The sequence below is a fragment of the Pleuronectes platessa genome, chromosome 8 (genome assembly GCF_947347685.1).
Source record: "Pleuronectes platessa chromosome 8, fPlePla1.1, whole genome shotgun sequence".
NCBI classification, from domain to species: domain Eukaryota; kingdom Metazoa; phylum Chordata; class Actinopteri; order Pleuronectiformes; family Pleuronectidae; genus Pleuronectes; species Pleuronectes platessa.
Window position 1 is genome coordinate 11048212 of NC_070633.1, and position 25241 is coordinate 11073452.

General features: G+C 44.2%; 2 protein-coding genes across 4 annotated transcripts in view; one reads left to right on the top strand and one right to left on the bottom strand.

The window, feature by feature from the left end:
• Positions 1-1508: 1508 nt before the first annotated feature.
• On the top strand, positions 1509-12606 carry LOC128446205 (cysteine-rich and transmembrane domain-containing protein 1). Its single transcript, XM_053429197.1, has 3 exons — positions 1509-1657; positions 6421-6725; positions 10838-12606. The coding sequence occupies exons 2-3, from the start codon at positions 6440-6442 to the stop codon at positions 10939-10941; spliced, it is 390 nt and encodes a 129-aa protein (XP_053285172.1). The 5' UTR covers positions 1509-1657; positions 6421-6439; the 3' UTR covers positions 10942-12606.
• A 3317-nt stretch (positions 12607-15923) lies between these two features.
• Positions 15924-25241, bottom strand: part of tenm2a (teneurin transmembrane protein 2a) — a 152991-nt gene continuing 143673 nt past the window's right edge. For all 3 annotated transcript variants that reach the window (XM_053428883.1, XM_053428882.1, XM_053428884.1), the window contains 11 exons: positions 24567-25204; positions 24086-24261; positions 20114-20349; positions 19722-20018; positions 18932-19489; positions 18563-18832; positions 18030-18440; positions 17813-17923; positions 17386-17653; positions 16764-16894; positions 15924-16661 (listed from right to left, as the gene is read on the bottom strand). In XM_053428883.1, coding sequence (XP_053284858.1) covers positions 15924-16661; positions 16764-16894; positions 17386-17653; positions 17813-17923; positions 18030-18440; positions 18563-18832; positions 18932-19489; positions 19722-20018; positions 20114-20349; positions 24086-24261; positions 24567-25204 — 3834 coding nt within the window. The remainder of the gene's footprint in view (positions 16662-16763; positions 16895-17385; positions 17654-17812; positions 17924-18029; positions 18441-18562; positions 18833-18931; positions 19490-19721; positions 20019-20113; positions 20350-24085; positions 24262-24566; positions 25205-25241) is intronic.

Below are 25241 nucleotides of genomic sequence, written 5' to 3' on the forward strand. Positions count from 1 at the left end.
TGACGCTGTGAGTTAACGGTCGACATGTGCAGGTCGGCCCATGAGGCACAGACCTCTCTCTCTCTTGTCATAGCAGAAGCCGAGCAGTTTCCCTCTCAAATCACTTCCATGAACATGAAGTAGCAGAAACCACAGTCCTTTTGAAGCAAATGATAATTTGATTGTGTTATTCAATGTACTACGTGTGCTAACTTCATAAAACGTCAAAAATAAACTGGTCAAAATGTATATTATAATAAATTATTATTAAGCTTCTTTTAAATTGAAAATCTCTCCACTGATATATTGCTGGTATCTTAACGTGACTAAATTGATAACTACCTAAATAAAACACTGACGGCTGTAGATCTATTGACCTACATAACAACATAACAGTTTGTCACCTCGGGGGGCAAGAAAAGTGTCAGAGAAAATCATGCTGGAAAGAGTCTGACATCTGCTGGTAGGAAAGTAGCATTGCAATCCAACCAAACACGGATACAGCAGAGCTTCTAAAAGGGTATTTAAAAATAAAGGTCTTCTGATTGTAGATGTAAATTAATTTAATAACAGTATTTTCAATTTTACCACCCAAATATATACCTACAATTTTATTTGGCCTTAGGGGGTCTACACTACCTAACACATTATTATATTGTGTTTTGTATTTGCAATAGATAGAGATAGAGGTTAATAAATAGATAGACAGATAGATACTTTATTGATCCCAGGGGAAATTCAGTAGCACACAAAACAGTCAAACTAAAGGGCACAAGAATAATAAAAGGTCAAAATAGGTCCACAAGAAGTTCCCTGCAGTGATATGGAAGTCTTGACACCACAATGAAGCTGTCACTGTAAAGAAATGTGTGCTAAAGGGGAAATTGACAATACAAATGTTTAAAGTATTTAAGGTGATTGAAAGACACAAGTAACCGAGGCAGAGTATTGAAACCAAATATAAATATAATACAGATGATACAGATTTAAAGATAAATAACTGAAGCTATACAAAGTTGTGCATTAGACTAACATATCTTGTAAAGTCATGGTACAGCAGATCTACTAAGGTTTTTGCATTCTATACGCCAGGTACGCAGTATTTAAAACATCCAAATTGACATTTACAGGTGGAAAAAAGTACTTAAGAACGAATGCCATCATTTGCAATAACTATATTCAAATGATATGAATCAACCCTTTGTTCTATAATGAATTGGTTTGAATGAACACTTCACCTGGCTACATACAGTCCTGATGATGTCATAATGTTAGGAGCGGCCAAGTTTCCGTCAACCTGATGACATCAGAATTTCCGAGGATCAGCAGGTCAGTGAGTGAATGATTGACGTGCATTAGTCATCCATCTTGGCTCCTTCTCGTCCTGATGTGGCCGATGCAGCCTCCTTTGCCTCAATCTGTTATCAAGTCACATGATCAGGGAGACGTCGGCTCTCCCCTCATCTGACCCGCCTCCCGACCACCGCGCTGGCTCGTGGTTGGTCGCGGCGTGCCGCGAAGCGGTTGCCTCAGCCAATCTGGTGTGCTCGCCAGGCAGTGACGTCGTGTCCAGCAGAAGGCTACAGATACGGAGGGTCGCAGCCGCTAAAACAAACAGTGGCGTGTCTCTGTGAATCTAACACCGCGGCGGACACACGGGATCTCTCTCTGTTGCTCGGTAGGTGCTGCGCTCATTTCGCCTTCTCTGGGATTTGATATGAATGTGTGTGAGTGTCGAGTCATCACGAAGCCAATGAAAGCCGAGCGGGGGTGGTCGCTGGGCTGTGGCCTGCAGGTGCCACTTCTTCCCCTCGGCTCATGACCGCAACTTTAACGTCTCTCATTTCTATTCACAACATTTAACCTCGTTTATGAAGTAATGCGGCAGTTCTGCTCATGTTCGTGTTAAACATCTGATATCAGCCGATAACAAAGTGGTTTAATTGTCGATGTCAGGTGACCGTTTGTCTGAAGCAGCAGCGGTTTTGGTGGCTCTACATGTTTTCTTTGTGTTCATTGTGTGTTCACCTCCCTATTTCCGAGCTGATCAGTCAATCTATCGATCAGGTTTCATTTGTAAAGCCAATATTCACAAATTCCAATTTCCCTGATAGGGTTTGACAAAGTGCGACATTCTCTGCTCTTAACCATCGACTAGAGAGAGGAGAAACTACACTGAACAGCTTTAATAAGGGCTTGTATTTTATAACCATCTTGGTAACCAAAGGGATTTATAAGTGGTTAACAATAGATGATGATAGCAGCCCTGGTCGAGTTTACTTGATCGGGTACCGGATACAAATAAATTAATAATTGTTATATACAGTATATATATAAATAATTGATTTTTAAGACAAGAGACAGTATATTGCCCTCTCCCAGACCAACCTCAACTCAAGACAGTACAATGTGTGTGGGTTACCCTCAGACAAAGAGCACTAAACACACACACACAAAACAATACTAGGGAGTTACTGCTGAAGTGATTTAAAAAAAAAAAAAAACGCAAAAAAATTAGGAATCAATGTTTTTTCAGAGTTGCTTCCCAGGCAAGTCTTCAGGATTTACTGTGCACATAATCTGAATGAATGACAAAATATATATTTACAACTCAGCCGTACAGTTTAAATAAAATGTACACATTTTGTCTTATCTGCCCAGTTTTCCTTTCATTTTGTAGAACAAGTGATCAAGTGTGATATAATTTTCCAACTCAGCCTTCAACTGAGAAAGTGCTGAGGAGGAAGGGTACTTCCAGTTGAACACAATATTTCCACCCAGTTGTGTTTTTTTTTTAACTGCGATAGACTGACCCGTTTGGTAATGCACTGACTAACAGGGGTAGACGTGTTAATCCTTGTTCAACGCCACTAGGATCAGATGGATGGGTTGATTGATATCTGTCCTTGTGTGTGTTTGTGTCCGTATGTGATAATAACACTGTGCTATTGTTGTGGAAACAGTGCGCTAGCTCTCACTAGTATCCTTGCAGTCCCACAGGGGAAAAAAACTAATGACACAAATTCAAATGAAACACACACTCATACAGGAAACATATATACTGTGTAAGCCTTCATATAATTTAAGACCTAGCTAATCATTAGGGCCCGAGCACCGGCAGTGCCCTATTGCTTTTCGTTTGATTATTCAGAAAATCTGATTTTTGACGGCTTGAACATATGCTCACACTCACCAAACTTGGCGGGCATGTCAGGCCTGATGAACATTTTCTTATTCAGGAGTAATCGTAATAGGCATGACAAAATGGCTCAACAGCGCCCCCTAAAATGCAGCAATTCCGTCTTGTTTAACCGATCTTCATGAAATTCGGTACACACATATTGTTACCAGACGAAAAAATACTCAGCCTGAATCATTACAATGTGTGTGCTTTTTATGTGTGTGTGATACCCTCAGACGACATACACACGACATACACACAAAACGCAATACTTGGGGGATACTGCTGAAGTTATTTAAAAATAAAAGCAAAGAAATTAGCAATCAATTTATTTAGCCATTCATTGGTAATCTAAATGAATGACAAAATATATACTTACAACTAATCTTGAAGTTTAAATAAAATGTCCACATTGTGTCATATGCCCAGTTTCCCTTTCATTTTGAGGAACAAGTGATCAAGCAAGATATAAATGTATATAAATTGCCAATTCAGCCTTCAACGGAGAAAGTGCTGGGGAGGAAGGGGACTTCCAGTTGAACACACTACATGGGTTTTTTACAACAATAAAAGCGAAATATGCGAATTTTCTTGAGCAAAAATCATTCGTTTTTCAGTACTGCATTTTGTATTTTGTACCATCATCAGTCTACAGTTGTCATTTTTTAATTTAGGTTAATCAATTCCACCCATTTTATTTGAACTGCGATAGACTGACCCGTTTGGTAATGCACTAACTAACAGGGGTAGACCTGTTAATCCTTGTTCAACACCACTAGGATCAGATGGATGGGATGTATTGATATCTGTCCATGTGTTTGTCTGTTTCCGTTTGTGATAATAACACTGTGCTATTGTTGTGGAAACAGTGCGCTAGCTCTCACAAGTATCCTTGCAGTCCCATGGGTCTCAAAAATCAAAAGCATATTTTCAAATGCATATTCATCAGTCTATTAGGTATATACTGTTATATTTGAGGTTTTATTTTGTTGATCTTTCTTTCCAGTTTTTATCTTTCGACCCATGTTGTGTGTCAAAGGGTAAACTCCACCCAGGTTTGATAAAGAACCTGGAGAAGTTGAACTTTGACGCTGTAGAAATCATCACAGGTGTCAGATTACTGGATTGTTTGTAACACTGTGAATTAAAACCCGCGGTCACCTCTGGAACAATGGACAGTCCTAGAAGAAGCTTCCCATGTGAAAAAGACAAATCTGATAATTGTGTATTTTTATGACCCCTCGCTTCCTGAAGGTACAACACAACAATTCACTGGGGGGTCGCTCTGTTCCTCCTGGAGCACTGTTGCCATAGTTACAGTGGCCGTGCCATCTGTCAGTAGTCTTAAGATCCCATTCAGGTGGTGATGTGTCCACCCAGAGAAGCTTAAAGCTCTAAAAAGCAGGACTCGTTATAATTTGTTTTACAACATAACTCTTTCCAATTCCTCTTTGGTCTGTTTAGACTTGCTCTCTCACATTATTTAGGAATTGATATGTTATGTACTCAGTATTTTGTCTACGGGTATGACATTACTTTAGAACCACCATTAAAGGCATAGTTCACTGAAAAATGAAAATTCACTCATTAACTACTACCCACTATGAGGATGGAGGAGTGGGTGAAGTGTTTGAGTCCACAAAACGTGTTTGGAGTTTCAGGGGTAAACAGCCCTGCAGCCAAAGCAATACAATTGAAGTAACGGGACCCGTTCTTCAAATGTAAAAAAATATCTCAGGAAAAAACAAACAGAAAATGCCTCCATACTGCTCATACAAGTGTTCGGAAGCCCCGATATAAAAAATGTTTTAAGCCATAATGTCCTCTGACCGCACACACTACTCACAGGCTCCTGCCCGAGGGCATGCAAAAGGCTCCTTGTTTTCTAATTTGATTACCAAACTAGGTAGTTGAGGAGATGAGAACAATAGAGCCACCATACTTTGAACCTAATATATACAACGCACGTTTTTCCAAAACAGATAACATGTACTGATCATGGCAGCGGCAATCTTTATTGTGTCAGTGTGAGAATTGGTTTTGACACAGTTCAGTTTAGGTAGTGGACAGCTGCAGTGGCTGAGCAGGAAGGAGCTGGACTGCAAGCTGTTTATAGTGTATACAACACGGCAGAGGAATCCTTGGAGGCCGGACAGAGTTGCTGTCCTCCATGCGGGCTCCCCTACTGTTGTTGCTGTTCTGCCTGAGCAAGTCCAGTGATGACGGCTACAGCACCAGGGTTGTGATGGACCCAAACCTACTTTACCAGAAGCCATTAAGCAGTTGGCTTTGAAATGCACTTCCTTGTCACGTCTGCACAAGGGGATCAAATAACCTTTTATTGATACTGAGCTGCCCACAAACATTTATTGTTCTTTCAGGCTTTAAAGATGAAAACAGTTCCCTGGATGGGCAACAAGTAGCAGGAAGGCTTTCATAAACCGGTCTTCTCTTGTTTCACGCTTGCCGCAGAAATACAATATGGACATGTGATCTTTGACATAACATGTCACATTAGTGTGTTTCTGAGAAGGGAGGAAAACCAAGTGGGAAGATGTAACCAGCGCAGGCCTGCTGTCTCTTTCTCATCCTTCTCTTTCCCATGGCTCATTTGATTAGCGTCACCACGTGTGCTGTGACAAAGCCTCCATTTGGAAAGTCCCTGTATGAACAGTTGTATGATAATAGTGCTGACCTTTGGTATGGCTGATGTGGGTTGTGATTGACTATTGACTCATAAGACTCGATTAACAAAATAGAAAATCATTGGCTGTGCTTTTCTGTGCTGTGGCGACAATAAATGTTTTTTTGCCGTATGAGCATGAAACACCAGGAGATGGGTTTATATGCTCTTCTGCTCCATGAAACGGTTTCATCATCCTGTCTGTAAATGTTGTGCTGTTATGTCTGGACTCTGGAGGATACGTTGCCTAATGTGACTCGAGAGGCTGAATTACACACTTGTACATGGACACACACTCATGCTTCTTTTTCCATGGTCCACACTACCACACATCCATCTAATTGGGGCAGCTGTGGCTTAGGGTAGGAGTTGTTGCCCTCTAACCAGAAGGTCGGATCCAGGTTCGATCCCAGTGTTCCCAATCTGCATGCCGGAGTGCTTCATTACTGCATCCATGAACATGATATGCGCCTGAGTCGCGGAGAAATCAACAACTCCCATGATCCCACACTGCTTCATAACATCTTCACACAGCACCAGTATCTACACCCTGGCTCATATTTCCTTGTCTTTTCAGGTAATTGTTTAACTCAAAGATGAATTTTGAGCAGCCCCCTCCATACCCGGGCAGCGGCCCCTCTGCTCCAGGCTACCCAGGCCAGGGCCCCCCACCTCAACAAGGCTACCCACCTCAGGGTTATCCTCCACAGGGATACCCTGTAAACATGGAGCAGCCTAATCCAGCATACCCAAACTACCAGCCCGGACCAATGCCCCCCGGAGGTCCTTATCCTGGCCAAGGGTACGCTGGACAACCACAGTTTGGCTGGCAGGGGGGTCCCCCTCCTGGTCCTATGTATGGTGAAGCTCCCAAAAACACAGGTGAGTTCAATGAATGTTTACTGTCGCCTACCAATATAATAATGACTTTGAGTTTCATGGGGTGTTTGACAATTTATGTCACACTTTACGGAATGTTAATATTTAATTTACCCTAGACCATTAACGTCGGTTGTTTTTTTACCAGAGCGAGTGTGGTCATGGGATTTTCATAGTGTTGCTGCTGTCTGAGTGGCGTGGGTCCTTGGGTAGTTTCATGCTGCTCACTGACGTCATAGAAGGTAGGGTCGTTTCCCTGCTCCCGTCCCAGTTTTTTTCAATAGGCACGTGTTCAGGTAATTTTCAGCCGACTTTAGTGTTAGAAGTAGGGATGCACCGATATGTAAATTCTTGGCCGATACCGATATTTAAAATAACAATCTGGCCGATAGCCGATACCGATACCGATATTTGTTTATTTTCTTTTTGTTGTTATTCATTCACCCTTTTGTGCCAGAAAAATAATTAAATCATTATTTAGAAAGCACTATTTAAAAAAATTTCAGCCCTTCATCACTCTTATCTTTTAATGAGCACAGATTGAATCAGATTTATGAAACAATCTTTGATTTAACTAAACTTTATTTAACAGAGACATATTATGCCCATTTTACCGCAAGTTGAAATGGTTCCTTGGGATCTTAATGAAATGTCTGTAACATATTTTGGTCAAAATACCACAAGGGTAATTCAAAACAGTACCTTTTTACCCTGTCTAAAACAGCCCTGTTAAAGTATCGCGTCAACACCCTCCGTGGCCCTTCGCGATGCTTGTTTTAATTAAACAGTCGGATTCCCCTGGTCCGCACCAGTTCTCAGTCAGCTGCTAGGCGCCAGCCGGAGGGTTCCCCCAGTGGTCGCCATAGCTGAGGTGATCCGCGAGAAGGGCCCGACACGCGTCCAGAGTGGCCGCCGCTGACCGCGTACCCGGTCCCCTCCAACGGCCCGCCTTCCGCGCCGGCAATGGACACCGCCCCGCGGTACAAGAGACAGAAAGCCCCCCTACCAGTGACGCTGTGAGGTGCCACCTGATGAGGACCTCCCGGTGCCGCACACTGAGCCTCCGGCGGCGCGGAGAGGAGGGCGACGGAGCGACTGCTCCCCCAGCCGCGGCACGTGCCCAGCGGTTTTACCACAAATATGAACATCGGCCAATGATATCGGTGAAAGTCAAGTTTATTACCGATAAGCCGATATCAGTAAACGAGGCGAATATCGGCCGCTACCGATGTTCGGCCGATAAATCGGTGCATCCCTAGTTAGAAGGTACATTTTTCTCAAAATATGATATAAGTTGTAAATGATGCAGGGAGACTGTGCCTTCGCCGGACATGTCCCAGGAACGGCTGGACCGAATAAGAAGTTCCTAGCATGAATTTGTCTTTAACGACCCCCTCATTTCCCCAAAATTTTTGAGCCTTTTTATATGGTCACCCCATGATACTTTTCTTTGGTTTAATGAGATGTTGTATCTGGGAATATAAAAGAAGAAGTCTTTTTTTTCGGGTATAATATATCTGGTACAATTTACCCGACGTTAGTGATGGTGTAACTAATTTTACGGTAGTGTTCTAGGTAGGGCTGGGCGATATGGAAAATTTTTTTATCACGATATGTTTTTCCATATTGATCGATCTCGATTCTTATCACGATCCTGAAGCTTGAAGAAACAAGAGATTCACTGAAATTTACAATAAAGTTTATTAACATAAAAAAAATGAATATGCCTTCCAATAATGAGCACATAAACAAGTAAACATGTGGGTCAGACCCTCTGACACATTCAAGTGCTAAACTGTGAGCTCGTACCTGGGGTCTAACACTTAGATCAGTTTCCTGAAGCCGTCCCTCTCCACTGTGCTCAGGGGCATCATATCTTTAGCTAAGCAATAAGTATTAGCGCTCGTTATATTTTTGCCCCGCTTCGATTGTTTTTAATATGGGGCAATGGCAGCAAAACACGACTGGATGGACTGTTGTTTTGCTAACAGAACAGAATCGCTCCCGTTAGCGATGCTAACGGGGGACGTAGTGGTCTTGCCTGTCTCTTTGTTTGGTGTTTTGCAAACTTGAGCCCGCAGAGTCAAACTCTCTGTGTAATCACTGGGATGGTGCCGTCTCAGGTGATTGAAAAGGTTTGTGGTGTTTCCCGTCCTGGCTGGTACCGACCGCCGGCATATTTTGCAGACCGGCTTCGTCTGCTACTCGTCATTTTTGCCGTATCCAAACCACGTACACACACCCCGACGTCGCGTTACCCTTTTTTTCGACAATGTCTTCGGTTTTGGGTGATGTAGTGATGTCACTTTCACATTCGGCATTATTTTCGCTGTCCCCGACTTCAGTTTCACTCCTTTTTTCTCCTTTTTCCAACTTCGTTCTCTCTTTTTCTCTCTCTCGCAACTGCAGCTACTTTCACGATGGGAAGTGGGCGTGTCGTGTCCTACCTGCAGACGGCAGCCGGCAGACTCCGACACTGTTGTTGCGCTTACTTTTGCCACGTGAGATCGAATACATGTCACAAGGAGATAATCGAAATCGATCAACATTTTATCGCGATCCCGAATCGAGATCGAAAAATCGCCCAGCCCTAGTTCTAGGGTTAAGAAAGTTTACTCCTGTTACATAGTTGTGTTGTGGCTTCATCCCTGTTAATGTCAGTCAGAAGGTCCAAAGATCAGCTCACTCTCGCCTGTGACGCTGACTGTGCAGCTTCTAGCAGTTCATTGTGACTCTTCCCGTCATGTGACAGTAAATATCTCATTAGAAAGAACAGAACTAATGAATGGAGGGTGAATTCCATTTAGCTGCTTGGTATTGTTCATGCTGACTGCGACACTCGAATAGAATGGAGCCATTATTCTTGTTTTTAGTAATGTCTGGGGTTTTCCTACCATGACATGTCAAAAGGTCAACAAATGATATTTTCTTTATAAATTGATTTTATGTATATGAATTTTATTGATTCTACTTAAACTTAAAGTCAGTGTCTATTCTTATGTCCGAAAATAATGAAAAATACCACTTTTCTTTTAGCCCATGGTGATGTTTTTTATTCTGACATACAGAGCTGGAACCATCTAATATTTAGCATTTTTATTTGAACCAATTTATTAAAATAATTGTTATTAATTGTATTAGTTACCTGGTTTCAGCTCTGTCTTTGGATGTAACATGAACTAGCTCCTAACCTGTGGAGTTATTAAAGATTCAAAGGTGTGAAGTCATGCCAGGTTAAAGATACAAGGTGTGTTATTGCAGCAGCTCCTCCCAACCTCCACCAGATTAATACTGTGGTACAAGCCTTGAGTCGCACAGTAAAACATTCAGGATGAATAATCAAACAGAGTAAACACGTCTGTGTATCAAAGCGAGAAGGTTTTACTGGTCCTGTGAGTGACATGAAATAAAGCCTCTTGTGGTCGATCACAGGAGGCTGCACTGCTGCCGGGATTCCTAACAGAGCTCTTCATTATTAAATATTGGCCAATCATTAACCGGCTCCTTGCCACAATATTATCAGAGGCCAGAATGATAAGCCTTACTTAATCTATAGACCAGGAGCTGGTCACCGTGGCAACACATTCACCTGTGTCACGAGTCAGTGCACCTGGCCGCTACAAGCAGGACGATTGTTTCCCCTCCACATAAATGATTAATCACAAACACACGGAGGAGGACACGTATTCATCCAGGCCCGTTGTTTGAATTGTTTTGGTGGAGCAGATGGTAAAGATCACGTATGAGAAGCGGAACCCTTTCACATGACTAGACGTGTTGACTGAAGGTGAAATAGAGCCGCTGTCGTCCATGTGAAGTGGAGGGATATGCACTTGGGGCCACGGGAGCGAGTGGACCCGAACGCCCTCCTTTAATTTTCACGGTGAGACCTCAGAGCGGCGCTCATGTTACTGAACCGTACGGCTGTCTGACGAAGGCTCTGGGCTGCTATGGCATTACCATGGAGATGTGTCTCCCATGACGAATGTAATTAGAGGAAAATCATAGCAGCCATGGTTACACTTTGGCCCCGCTGCTGAGGACTTGATGGCGTTTCATGCGGTTTTATAAAAAGAATCCCTAATTACATCTTCTTCTTTTCTCCCCCTGTGCAGTGTATGTGGTGGAGGACAGGAGAAGAGACGACTCAGGGGACACGTGCCTGACAGCCTGCTGGACAGCTCTGTGTTGCTGCTGTCTCTGGGACATGCTGACATAACGCTACTCACCAACTGCTCACTCCCACCACCCACCAGTCCCATGTCTGTGCCTTTTACCCCCGTCACCCTCTCTCTCTCCCCTCTGCCTTACACCTCGCTCTCCCTTAAAAAACGACCCGATTCCTCTACGTGTCTTTTGCTCGTCTGTAATTCAAAAATGATCCCATGTGGAAGTCCTCCCTCTCTACCTTATATGTGCAACCCTCAGCACTGACTGAATGACTGATCCTGTTTAGGGGCTACTCCGTTGTAGCAGCTTGTAACTGAGCAGCTTGTAACTGAGCGTCCAAACCTAACCTGAATCTCAGGGTCTTCGCACACGCACACACACACACACATACATTCATATGCTTCCATCTTCGTGAGGACACTAGTTGGCATAATGCATTCCTCAAGCTCCATCCACACTAATATGTTTTTGTCATCAGCTCTGTCTGGCGTGCACACTACTCCTGAGTTCAGAGCTGTTGGGAAATGTTAATGCTCACCATACACTTTGATAGCTCCAGGTTTGCGTCTGGACGGGCAGAAACTGAGATGTTTGGAAACAATGACATAGACACTCACAACAGCAGGCTCTATTCAGTGGCTGATTTGCCGGGCTCCTGTTTGACCTTGCTGACCCTGTTTCTTAGCTAATAGCTGTTGTGCAGTAGAATTTTGCGTTTTGCAATGATACAACTAGACATAAGCTATTATCTTAGCAATATGTGTGCACTGGCAAGCCCATGCTTAACTGTATACACCGGCATTCACATGCCCAGTGTAAGTGAGTGTTCATGTGAAGTGTGTTTTCAGGCATGTTAATACGGACGGGGATTCAAACTGATTCGGAGCCAAACTTCTTGTGTGGACCGAGATTGTTTGAGTTTAAAAATACAAATTCAAATGAAAACATAGTAGTATGAATGTAACCTTAACCATCACAACTCCTGGTCCATTACAACGCCTGTACCTAGCCTAAACATAATTCTAACTCTAACCCCAAAAGTGTAAACATTGAGAACCAGCCAAAATGTCCTCTTTCTGTAAAGTCTATGCTTAAAATGCTCCTCACAAAGATGTACAAGTCCAAGTCCACACACCACACACACCCAGTACACTTGTACCTCAGGCTCATCTAGTGTGATGCTCTTTGGCACTTTATGATGATTACCTATGTAAGATACTACTCCTGCCTCCCCCTCTCTACCTCCCTCTATATCCCCTCCTCCAGCTCTGCTACTTGCCCTCATCCTGGACCCCCTGCACCCACCCCTCATGCCCCAAAGGCCACTAAGACCCTGGCTGTTAATGAGCCACAGGGTGCTGTTAAAGAAGCTCATGCTTGAAACGTATCCCTTTTATTTGCACACAAGCTCTTTTTTTTTGTGCTGATGTACGTCTTCAGGTGGAATCATACAATAGGTACATGGAATACATTTTTAATGACGACAGTGATTTATGTTTGATTATGGTTCAAGTCCAGTGCTCACAATGTTTGTTTTTCATGATATTGATATGAAGGAAATGATTGCAATATTATTTTTATGACGTACCTTGGCGATAAAACAGAAAACATGAAAAAAATGAAGTGATTCCTCAACAGAAGAAACCAACTGACTTGTTCGATGCCTTTTTTGCTTTTAAATGAGAATCTTGCATTAAAACTTACTCCCATGAAATGAACGGCTTTGTGATTTGTGTGATTGCAGCAGGAAACATGTCTGTGAGTTCTGTGTGGGAGGTTAAAGGAGAGAAGCGGGTATAGTTCAGAGCACTGTCCCTGTCAGGGGCCTGGTCAAATCCATTCTGCTATTTATAACACAGCAGCAGCAGCTTGTGCAGGATGGTGGTTACAACATGGCTGCCTGCCTGATGCATTGACAATATGTTTCACAAAAGTGAAACTAAGTAAGTGAACCAAGTTATTTAAATGTTACTCAAAACCGGGAAGGGAATATTTCAACGGATGAATGATGGCTTCCTCATACACGCTTGCTGGATGTCAAATTTTACCCAAGCATTTATGACTCTTTCAGAGTATTTTTCACTTTCTCATAATTGATTGTTTACTCCTAAGATTTAGAGGGAAAGATTAAACCTTTTACTCCTCTCCATTTATCAGACAGACATGTCATGTATTGTATTAGGTTCAGTGTTTAGGATTTAGCGACATCTGGTGGTGAAGTTGCATGTTACAACAGAATACCCCTCATCTCACCCTCCTCCTCCCAAGCCTGGAGGAGAACCTGTGTTAGCCTTCAGTTATCATAGAAACTCAACAGTTCTGGGCTGCTGTAAAAACATGGTGGTGCAACATGTCGGCATCAGTTTAAGAGGACTCACTCTGGTGAATAGAAAGGGCTCATTTAGGGGAAATGAAAACAAGTCATGCAGTCAGGTGATTATACATGAATGCAAACATATGATTATTATTTTATATTCCATTTCTGCCGTTTTACCTAAATCGTACACGTTGGACCTTTAATACAAAAATCATGAGGTCTACAGTCAGGGGTTGCCTGCACCAGCCTGATTATGTAGGAGGCCATTGCGTGTCCTGTGTACAAAGTGTACCGACAGAAGTGTGTCATCTGAGACACAGCGTTACTGTGTGACTCAACGTTAGTGATGGCTCGGCTTCACATGCTTCCATCAAGGGAGTCATGCCAGTAAATCAGCTTACGCAAGACATGGATTCCTGTGACTTCCTCACGTCAAGGTTATCGATTACAACATGCACAAATGTCTGCTGCTCTCTGTGGGTTCAACGTGACATTCTAAATAGCCATTTAATCCATTGCTGTAAAAAATATTGTCAATAGAACCAGTTCAATCTCTGCTGAAAGGAGATGAGGCATCGGAAATTCAATGGAGGAAAATTATCCCTTGAAAGAAAAAAGTCAAAGCTCTTTGGAGCGTTTGGAGTTAACAGGGTGAGATTAATGGCCAATTAAAAGCACATTAGGATTGACTAACAGTCAATGTCAAAAACATTGGCCCCTGTGTATTCGTGTTTATTACAGTAAGCAGAAGAAACTGCTTGGAGCGAGGAACACATTGATGTAAATGTACTTTTATCAGTGAGCTTGCAAAGTAAACAAAGAATGAAAATCAGTGGAGAGAAACCCAACAACACTCCAGAGATTGTGGGATTGTACTGTGATTCCACTCAATCCTGCTGGATTCGGTTCCTGCGAAAGAACATCGGGAGGCTTCAAAACACAAACGTGGGATGAAAGTGAACTACACGGTGCCCAAGATGAAGTAAACAATTATGCTTTTTATTGTTAAGGTTCTCAGAAGAGTCTCGTTTTCAGTGAATGTATAAGAATCATCCTTTTTGATAATACTGATTTGGTACATTATGACATCCAGCACGAGTCTCTTCACAGTGAGAGGGATCCATTACTGCTACTGCTGTCGGGATCTAGGACAGAAACAAGCTCTGCTTCCGAAAAACAAAGAAAACAGTCAAAAAACAACAAACTGGGGATTGATATTGTAGATATGGAATATTAGAGTGTCACAAAACTCTAGAGTAGTAAGACCAGCTAAAGATTTTGCACATTACAAGCCACTTCCTCTTAGAAATATAAAACTTGATATTCTGGACAATATTCTACTGTGCTGCATAAAGGTAGGTCTATACACTGTACATCGAAATATATTTTTCGAAAAAACAGATTTCACAGTTTTAAAGACTTTATTTAAAGTATAAACCCCTTCTTTTCTTTTAAAACACTTTATTACATAAATTATTCTTTTTTTGAGAGTGACTATTATTTGCCCTGGCAGCAAACTGAAAATTATTACAAAACCAAAAAAAAATGAACATTTCATACATATTTTACAAAAGAAAATAAACTTGTCCGTTTATGTTCATTTCAAATAGAACTGGTGACTCATTCATGATTGTCATATAGTACTAATAATAAATAAATTAAAAAAGGATAAAATCAAATAAATACTAAATTCGCATGTTTTTCAGACTCTGTGAGTGTGTGTGTTCGATCGTTCTGTACAGAAGTGCCTTGGTGAAAGTCTCACAATTCTACCGCGACTGAAACGTACAAAACTACGGCATCTACAGTATACGCAACATCCTGAAATTTAGTGTAGTCAGACACAGACGTAGTAATATGATTTTTCTCCCCATTTCAAAATAAGCAATGCTGTATGATACCACTGTCCACAAATATAGCCATCACTATTTTTTTCTTTGTTTTTTTTTCTTAAAAAGTTCATTTTCTAGTCCATTAACAGCTTGGATTTGTACGAGGATGCCGCGAACCGAGTTGGACGTGGGCCGCCTCGGCAGCAGAGGACTGGTCCGTGGTGGACGGTGGGAGGCCTGAGACAGGGAGACGACTCCTGGTATCGGACAACCTTTCGTTTTAACCTTGCCGTGTCAGTCGCTTCGTCTGTTGATGTCCTCTCATGATGTGCAGTTGTCACGGCGGCTCTCTGGAGCGGCTTTGTCTCTCCTTTGGTCCCTATTGCCCTTCAGCGTCTATTAGAGACAGACAAGCCTTCACTGCAGATGCCAGCGCAGCAACAACTCCACGGCGGTGTTCAGCAGCCGTCATGGCTGCTCGCAGTGTGACCCAAAAAATAGGGGCGAAAATATCACTATCTTTTTTAAAAAGGGGAATCTTCTTATTCATTAAGCAACAGCTCTTAAAGTTCTTCAGTGCTTTTTCAGTGTTCCAAAAAGTTTTTTCCAAAAGCAAGAGAGAAAATAACCCAAAGAACCGTTTTGACTAAACTTAAATCTTTATGCCCATGGCAGTAAAATGAACAATAATATGTTTTTCTGTCAAGTCATTCTTTTTCAAAAGTCCCTGCAGCGTTCCGTGAGTAACCCCATTTGTTGGTTAATCCTCGATGGGTTTTGAAAGGGGTAGGGCGGAGGAGGCTGGGTTGGAAAAAGGATTCAGAGAAATGAAAGTGGAAGAGAGGGAAGAGTTCGCCCCCTCAGGTGAGTTCAGGTGGGCTGTTACCTCTTGCCCATCTCGTTCTGTCTGAGGAACTGGATGTTGTTGCTGCTGTCAGCCAGTTCTGGGTACTGCTCCACAGGCAGCACGTAGTAGCCGTCGTAGCCCTGTACTCTCCCTGTCGTCAGGAGCTGCTGTCGCTCCCCCTCCGTCCACAGGCGGCTCCCTCCCTTCCCGTCTCTGGCCCTCTGCTGCTCCTTCGACCAGGCCCCTGCCAAGGCTCTCTGCCTGGCCAGCTCCAAAAGTCTTACCTTCTCCTCATCCACCACGTCCACCGCCAGCCCGTATCGAACACTCAGTATTAACGACGGAACGGCAAACTCCACGGTCACCCCTCTTCTTGAGCGGCCGCTCACTGTGACGTTGATGCCGCTCTCCAGTGACTTGCGGCCGTTCGTGAGCCCCAGCGACAACAGGTCACTGTCGGCCGAGCCAACTTTCACAAAGTAGTGACAGTCCTTCCCGTCCTGGGTGTAATGGGTGCCTTCGAGGTACTGGGCGCCATTGAGCACCAGAGCCACTTTGCGGCTGTCGTCGCTGGCCAGTGCTGACACACCGGCCACTACTCTGCCCTCCTTCAATGCCAGCATCACCCCTCGACCTATAATTGGGGTGCTGGTGCCGAACCAGTGACCCGGCTTGTCCTTTCGTCTGCGACGGTCTTTGTTGAGGAGTCGACCCTCCAGGGCCATGAACGCCTGGTTGTGCCGCTCTGCAGCCTGTTGCACACCGGTGATGAGCTGGAAAAGGTGGACACAGTATTGAAACGAACATTAACAACGGAAGCTACTAACAACTAGATTTATTGCATTAGCCATATTTTCCTGTACAGTCGTATATACCTGTCCGCTCTCGCAGTGCTGGGTGGCCTGCAGCTCGTACGGAGGCTCCACAAAGTAGAGCGTGTGTCGAGGGAACCCCGGGATTATGTTGCTGAGCTGGAAGCCAAACATCACCAGCCAGCTCTTCACATCTGCAGCAGCAGACAGGACAGAAAATGACTTTGCTGAAGGACGGGTATAAACATACTGGATTGTTTTTAGCATAGGAAATTCACTGTGTGTTTGCTTGTGTGACTCTGTTGGTGTTGTGTAAAGATTTCAGCCACGGTGCGGCTGCAGTACACTGCTCCTGACATAAATCTGGTCTTTGACAATCAGCTTCTGCTGAGCACTGCTGATATCGATGTCAGGACATTATAGTTTGACCTATATAATGTAACAAAGGACATTCTTACGGTATCTGTACCTCACTGAAGGCAATTTACTTCCTCCACCACTAGTTTCTGTTTATTTATTCAGTAAAAATAAAGTTTTTCTGTCGTAAACTAGTTTTTAATATGCTCTGATGAAATTCGCAGCGTTTAAGCCTTTTTCAACCATTTTAAATGGCTAATTTACGTAAAAATATTCCTTAAACCGAATTCTAAATATTCCCTGTGTTATTCCGTATTTTGCCTTTTACCTGTGACATAGTTCTTGACATCCAGCATGTCACTGAGGGGGTTGTTGTTCTTGAACATGTACAGATTAAATGGAGCGGGATCCTTCCCGATCTTGGGCCACATGCTGTAGTCGGGCGAGGTCCAGCGTCCGGCCAGGACGTCATAGTCCCGCTGGGTGAAGTGCACCAGCTTAGTCAAGGAGTCGTAGAGGCCGCCGTGGAAACCCACCACCAGCTGGAACTCTGGGTTAGAGTCCAGGTACACTTCTCCGTAGGCGGTGTACTGCACCTGAGGGACAGAAGCAGACTCTTTTAGCTTTCATATTCTTAATACTTCCTCTGATGGTCAACCTTCAACACGGGTTGAGTTTGCTCAAAGGACACAAAAAAGGGCAAAATCATTTATTTAGTCATTTATGGCAAATAAATCCAAGGCTACTTTTTGTACCTGTTTGATCATCTGTCCGTTGCTGCTGAAGACAGCCAGTGGTGTCCCGGTGTTGTCAGAGGCAATGTAATATTCCTCCCCACTGCTCACCTCCATGGCGAACAAATGTCCCTGATAATGACAGTTAGAAATTCAATATATTTCAGGATGAGGTTTTGGCTGATATGTTGTAATACAGTATATGGACAGGATATGTGTGGACATCTAACACGCCTACCTGTAAGTCATAGTAGAGCGATGAGATGTCCGAGCTGGAGTGGTTGAAGATGTGCGTGACCCTGGTTGGGTGGTTCAGGTCGGCGTAGAAGAACTGAAGGTGCTGTCCCAGGCTGTTCCTCGTGGACACCCTGCGGCCCAGTCCGTCGTAATGATACACGACGCTCCAGCCACCGGGACCTCGGTTGTAGGCCCGCAGGAGCTGACCTTTGGAGTTGTAGTCAAAGATGTCAGAGCCCCGCTGGCTGAGGAAACCGTCTTCATCCATGCGGTACTGGACGTCTCCCAGGCGCGTGATGCGGTCTCTGAGGTCGTAGCGGAGGGGCAAAATGCGGGCGCTGTTCCCGGGATTCAGCAGGTGGAGGTTGCCGTTCAGGTCGTAGCTGTAGCGCCACGTGGACCAGTCGTTTACCTGAATAAAACAATGACATGACAACAGCAAAGAGTAAGTGACAGATTCCAGATCATCGATCAAATTAAGAGAAGTTGACACGTCAGGTTCTTCAGGTAATCGTCCCCACACAGAATATTCACCTTGACGCCGCTGAGCTGTCCGTCTCCATCATAATCGTAGCGGTATTGAGTGGTGTTGGCATACGGCCCGATCTTGAGCTCCCTCTTCACCACCCGTCCCATGCTGTCATACTGCACCGTCATCCAGTACATGAGCGAACGGAAGATCTCGTATTGCACCTCCTTGATGCGACCGTGGGTGTCGAAATGCTTACTCAGCGTCATAACGGCTGTGGTTATGATCTGATTAATGTCGTAGTAAATGACCCCGAACTTTCCAAAGTGCTCCACCTGTAGGAGGGAGGGAAGGTTTCAGAGAGAGGGTCAGGCAAGGAAAGTACATTTGCTTTGAAAGTTAAACAACTAAAGAACCATAAGTCTGCCCTCTACCTTTCCAGAGATCTCGTCGTATCGGTAGAGGTCGACAGGAAGCGGCGTCTCGCTGATGACTGGCTTCATGCTGGCAATACGGAAGCTGTTGTCGTGGTACGTGTAGTCGAACCTCGCGTTGACCATCCCCTCCTCGCTGAAGCGGTAGATCTGCTTGTCAATGAGCGGGCCCATTTTGCGGTAGCGGATGGTGCACGAGAAGCCCCCGCTCTGCAGGTTGACCATCTTCAGCACGCCAGCTGTCTCGTCGTAGCCGAAAGTCACGGCGGTGCTGTCGTACACGATCTCCGACAGCTTGGCCAGCTTGCCGTACTTGTAGAGCACCCGGCGGCCGGTGCCCAGGTAGTGCGTGGCCTGAGGTCTGCCGTCCTCGCTGAAGTCATGGATTATGGAGGCGTTGCTCTCTGGGGGGTTGTAGGTGTTGCGGATGTAGCCAAGTGACACGTGCGTGAACATGGTATGGCGGGCGACGCTGGGCATGGTGACAGCTGTGACCCGACCTGAGGCGTCAAACTCAAAGACGTACTGTCTCTGACTCTGCAGGAGCAGCACCATGGACTGGAGAAAAGAAGGAAAGGGAAAGGCGGATTAATATAAACACATTGTCAATGGGGGACTCGCGTCCTGTGAAATAACAACAGGAGTATTTTCTCTCAGCTGACAAATTTGAATCTTAATAACCGTGGAAAGTATATATCTTTTCACTCAATTCTGCAAACCAAATTATTATTCTTTCTCGCCATTGGTTTCATGACTCTACGATGACAATCTTTAAGATAAATATACTCACTTTGTCGAGGTAACTGTAGCTCCACACCTTCCCGTCCACAAAGGAGCGAGACAGGATGCGTCCCTGGGTGTCGAACTCCGTCCTCTCACTCATGCTCCCCCTCTGCAGCCCAACCAGCTGTCCAGTGGTTGAATAGGACACGTTGACCACCGCCAGACTGCTGCTAGGCAGCCACATGGCCGGGCGGCCCTGAGCGTCGTACATGATGCGCAGGGTGAACTTGCGGTGATCGTCGTAAATCTTCTCTGTGCGTGTGTTGCGGTCGAAGTCAATGGAGAGAAGGTTGCGTCCATGAGCCTGAGGAAGAGAAAAAATGTTTGTGTTAACTTTTAATGCCAATATTGAAGTTGTGGTTAATGTCTCGATTTAATCCAAATAAAAAAAACACTCACCCTAAGCTTCCTGCCAAAAACAGTGACCCTGCCCTTGGTCTGCTCCTTGCGCAGGCGCCACTCGATGGAGTTGAGGCCGTTGTCTGTGGGCAGTGTGATGTTCCTGCGACCAATCGTTGGGCTCACAGAGCCTGCCAGGATGTGGGGCTCCGTGTGAAAGCTGATGCCCATCCCGTTGGCGTACATGACTCTCAAGGTTCCATTGTTGCATAACTGATAGTTGTTCCTTACTTGGTCTGGAGGGGGAGACACATACACACACTGTTAGATAGAAGACAAGAAGCCAAAGAAACAGAAGGACTTGTCTCTGTATCGAGGAAGGAATGTCAGAACCCTAGCAAACCTATAACCTATAACCAGATGTTTGGTGTCAGACATTAACATCATAGTGCTCTCTAGGATTAGGAGGAATATCCTATATAACTGACCTTGAGGCATCCATAATAATAATATAATATTTTATTATTTTATTGTTAATTCATTTAAATTAATCTTTTTGATTTAATTGTTTTTATAAATCTTATAGTATTTTTCTCCTTAGCATTCTGTTATGTGAATTTTGTATCATTTGATGGAAATAAAGTTTAATTACACTACATATGAGATCCTTAATTTCAACTTTTAAATTATCTCCTTTATATCTATATTGTCAATACTATACTTGCACATAATTTTATAGGTGTATGGGCGATGTATAGTGATGTTGATATAGATGCTGGCATCTTTGGAAATTACGTAGTACATAAGCTAAAAAAATATATACATTTTTAATAAAATGTATTATTATCATTATATATTGTGTATAGGCACATGGGGTGAGGATGAAATGTTGAGTTTACTGTGATCACTTGTCAGTTTTTCAATTTTCTGGAGAAAACAAATGATTGATGAGATAAAAAAAAAATGACAGCTTTAATTTCATGAAGCACTAGATGAAAAATTATGGGATCACCAAGTTAATTAAATTGATGAAAAGAAATATGTCTGTGCCACAATATCAGAGCAACCCATCCAACTGATATTTTACTCCAGTCATTGGTCAAAACAAAAAGGCTCTGAACCTTCCATTTAGCTTATAGGATAAACAGGACCAGGCTTTCATCTCTTGAAATTAGTTAATTTTCCTGATTCTTCGCAGTAATCTCTGTTCACAAATGGCGCATCCTCAGTTCCTCGGCTGTAAATTCGATTTTTGACATATTTCCAACTTGGATCTTAGAGTCCCAGAGAAACGTCTGTGAGAGCGTCTCTACCCTCTGTACTGTGTGTTCCCTGGTGAAAGTGAGTATATGGGCGCTGCAGTTACGGAGGGACTTGAATCAAATCCTTTGCATTTGACTGGAGTGCGAAAAAAGTGAGCAGGGTTTACTCAAACAAGCACACTTTTCAAATCACTGCATCTTTAATGCCCACTGAAAACACCATACAGCACATCCCACACATGCAGAAGGGGCGTTGAATCAAAGTTTTACAATGAGCATATGTCTATTTGTTTAAAATCTATGGAAAATATGCAGAGGTGTCCTCACATCGTGTGTGTGCAGATTCTGTGTGGGCCTGCTGATGACTGCACCGCGCTTCATAGCCTGAAAAAAGCCAAGTCTCCCTCAGCAGCTGTCCAGCTAATGTTAGCACGACTGTAGCCAGCGCCAAAGAAGCTGAGACCTACACGGTCGATGAAGCATTAAGTGAGGCATCGTCCACGAGATGTTGTTGGATGTAACTTGGATTTTTCATTCTAGGTTCCTCAAAGAAAAGGTTTATATAATAATATAGTTCAGCGTATGATTTATGTATTAATTTGAATGTAAACCAGTTTTAGATCATTTCTTCACTGCAACAGACAGCATATTTGAAAACTAACTTTCTAGCGCGTTGTACCAGAACGTTGAGTACCAGCACTGAATTCAGTTCAAACTCAAACACTTCCCAACCCTATGGGAAAGCGCTTAATGATGCAAGGAAATTAAATTGAACGTGCACGTTTGTGAAGGTGCAGTAAACCCTCTTAAGTTTAATAGAAAATGTGACGTTCCAGTCATAAGCCTAGAGGCTCGTGACAGAAAGAACCGGATCATGCCCATTAAACATTTATGGACCCGATTCAAGTTCCTCCAAACTCCAGAAATCTGTAATAAAAAATAGTCGAGGCTAAACTGACATCTCTCCACAATCTGAGGACTCACTCTGAAACACAAGCATGGAGGCAGATAAGCCCATGTCTAACGCTGAGGCTACATTCCCCCCCCCCCCTCTGATGTCAGAAAACAGGCATCTTGATCAAACTGAAGTGATCGAAAGTGAGATAAAGATGTTTTCGGCTCTGGCAGATTCACAGTTGATGGGGTGGTGGGAGCTGTTTTTTTATTTTATTTCATTTTAAAAAAGGTGAGAAGATCAGATGGCGTCTCCCTCTGAAGCGCCGCCATAAATGACAGTAATCCATAAGGCCAATTTGTAATAAAGCTCCAGGCACATTTTAACAATGCCTCAAACAGACAAGTGAAGCTTTTTCCATTGACTTGGCAGCAACAGCCTTTAGATAAATCTTCTCTGCTCCCTCTGTCTGAACAACCTTGTAATAAAACAGAGGCGAGGGAGAGAGAGAGAGAGAGAGAGACACACAGAGAGGGAGAGAGAGAGAAATGAGAGCTCGAGGGCCAAGGAGAATTCACTGTGCAGAAGTTAATGAAGAGAGCGAGAGAGAGAGAGCGGAAAGAGAGGGAGACGGTTAAGTGAGTATGTCAGCAGAGAGCTGTGCTGAACCCCACATAGTGCCGGAAACCTTAAATGACTTACGGCTCTGTGAACAACTCTCCTACCGCAGCCCAGGTGGATCCCTGAATACATACACAACTGACTCTCTTCCGAGGCCCTGCGTAGCCCACAGGCTGCATTCACACTTCTGTCACACCGCTTGCTCCGGTCAAAAGAAAGGAGACAATTATTCTCCCTCCTCCTCCTCCTCCTCCTCCTTCGTCTCTAAACAGACCAGATAAGCTGAGGGATCATGGGAACTGGTCGAGAGCTGCAGTTGTATGTTGGTGCGTGCATGTGAGGAGAAAGCTTGAGGGATGAGCAGGATTCACTCTGGATGAGTTAATGAATTTTTTGCTGCGATGATATTCAAAAGCAGGCGGATCCCAGCTGGGATTAACAACCGTATATCGGTAATTTTTCACTCCATGAGAGGGAGCGAGAGAGCCGGTTGTGGGAAAGGATGGAAAATAATCTCCTGGAGCAGACACATAACTGAGTGAAAACAACAAGACTTTCAATTAGGAGCGGCAGGCCAGTGCACATCCACCATCACAGAGGGCGGCTGTGCTTTTGAATACTAAGATAAAATTGTGTATCTCATCAGGCTCGGTTGCCAAATGAAAAGAACCATTTGAAATTTGCCTTTTTAGGATTTATCTTTATCTAAAACAAATATACTTAATCAACATTATTATCATTTTTTTTTTATTAATTTAAATTCCTACTAATAAATGTTAAGGATTAAAGCTCAGAATTTATTCACCTTCATGACACACACGTTTACGTTTTTACAATGGGGTCAGTTCATTATCCAGACGTTGCCTTTCCCATGTGAGTCAAACGTGTTCACAATAATAGCAAAATGTCCGGAACATTCAGGAGAGGGGGGGTGTCGGGAAGAAGATGGAGGAGGCAGGACATGATGTAGAAAGTCATGCTGTGGAAATCAAGTATATTGCTGCTCTCTTTCATCCTGAGATATTTGGGTATCTCAGGAGATCTTTTTTTTCCTCATTTGTGTGTCCGTCAAATTCTAGAAACGTCACCAATGTGTGAATTCTCCACACGTTGTTCTTTTTTTATCCCCGCTCTGACATGTCCTGGACATTTTATCAGTGGCCTGGCAGAAAAAGGTCCGGAAAAATATCGGGAGCAAGTGACTCAGACATAGAGCCCCTCAGGAGAATGTCTGAAAGCAGCATGAGAGTCTACCTTGCACCACGGTGTATGACGCCTCCACAGACGACAGGTTGGTGATGACCGTGACATCGTCGTCCCTGCTGGAGCTCTCGATGTCGATGTTGATGGAGCGCTCAATCTCGCGGTGGAGACTGGTCACCATGCCCGTGGGGTAGGTCACATTGGTCAGGCGACCCTCGCTGTCGTACCTGGGGATGGGAGATTGCAGTGAGGGCGATTAGCAACAGAAGGATGTATATACACTTGTACCACATATATGTGGAGACACACGTGTGCACAGTCAGACACAGAGACACAGAGCGAGGTCATCTTAGAGAGGAATTGGCTGTAGTTATAAAAGCAAACATTAGGGGGCAGGAGAGCACTGTGTTAGGAGCACTAGTAATTGGGAATTCAACAGAGCATGAGGAACATGAAGCCGGCAAAACTTCATTTTGTATTTGAGATGGATGAAAAACATATTCAGACATTTTGCCCTCTGTCACACACTTACTGGTAAAACGTGGTCCATCCAGTCTCGTCAGCTTTGGTGGCCAGCAGGCCCGTGTTGCCACTGTAGCCCATCAGAGCCACCTCCTGGCCCAGGGCCGACACACTACGCAGCCCCCCTGTGGGGTCCAGTCCCAGCGTCACTACCTGATTCTCTGGCAGCAGCACCAGTCTGAGCAGGCCGGCTCCACCTCCCTGGCCTAAACCATCCCTCCGCACTTTAACCGTGTTGTTGCAGTTGTCCACCAGCATGGCCAGCTCTCCATCAGAGCCGTAGGTGAAATTGTACAGCGGCTCCCCGGTTACCAGGCTAATGGTTTGGATGTGAAGCCCCTCTCCGTTGAACACATACAGCTCCTGCTCTCTGGGCGAGGCGACCTCGTACTGCGCGGCTCCTCCGTAGCCAACGCTCGACACCGCAGGGCCGGGCCGATTGGCTCGCACGGCTCTGATTCGAATGTTGTTGAGGTCCGCGATGAAGAGGCTCCCATCAGGGGACACAGCCAAGGAGGTGGGGGAGTTCAAGCCGGCATCAGGAGCGTAGCCTTCATCGCCGTAGAAGCAGTTGCAGTTGACGTCGTTCTTGCAGTCGCAGTCGGAGGCAGCGCCGGCCAGGAGAGAGATTTCTCCATTAGTGCTGACCTGAAAAAAACACACACAGACGGATGAGGGGAAGAAG

Excerpts from the sequence above, each read along its gene's own strand:
- LOC128446205 (XM_053429197.1), top strand. The coding sequence starts at position 6,440 with ATGAATTTTGAGCAGCCCCCTCCATACCCGGGCAGCGGCCCCTCTGCT. Across the intron at positions 6,726-10,837 it reads TGAAGCTCCCAAAAACACAG|TGTATGTGGTGGAGGACAGG; the intron begins GTGAGTTCAATG and ends CCCCCTGTGCAG.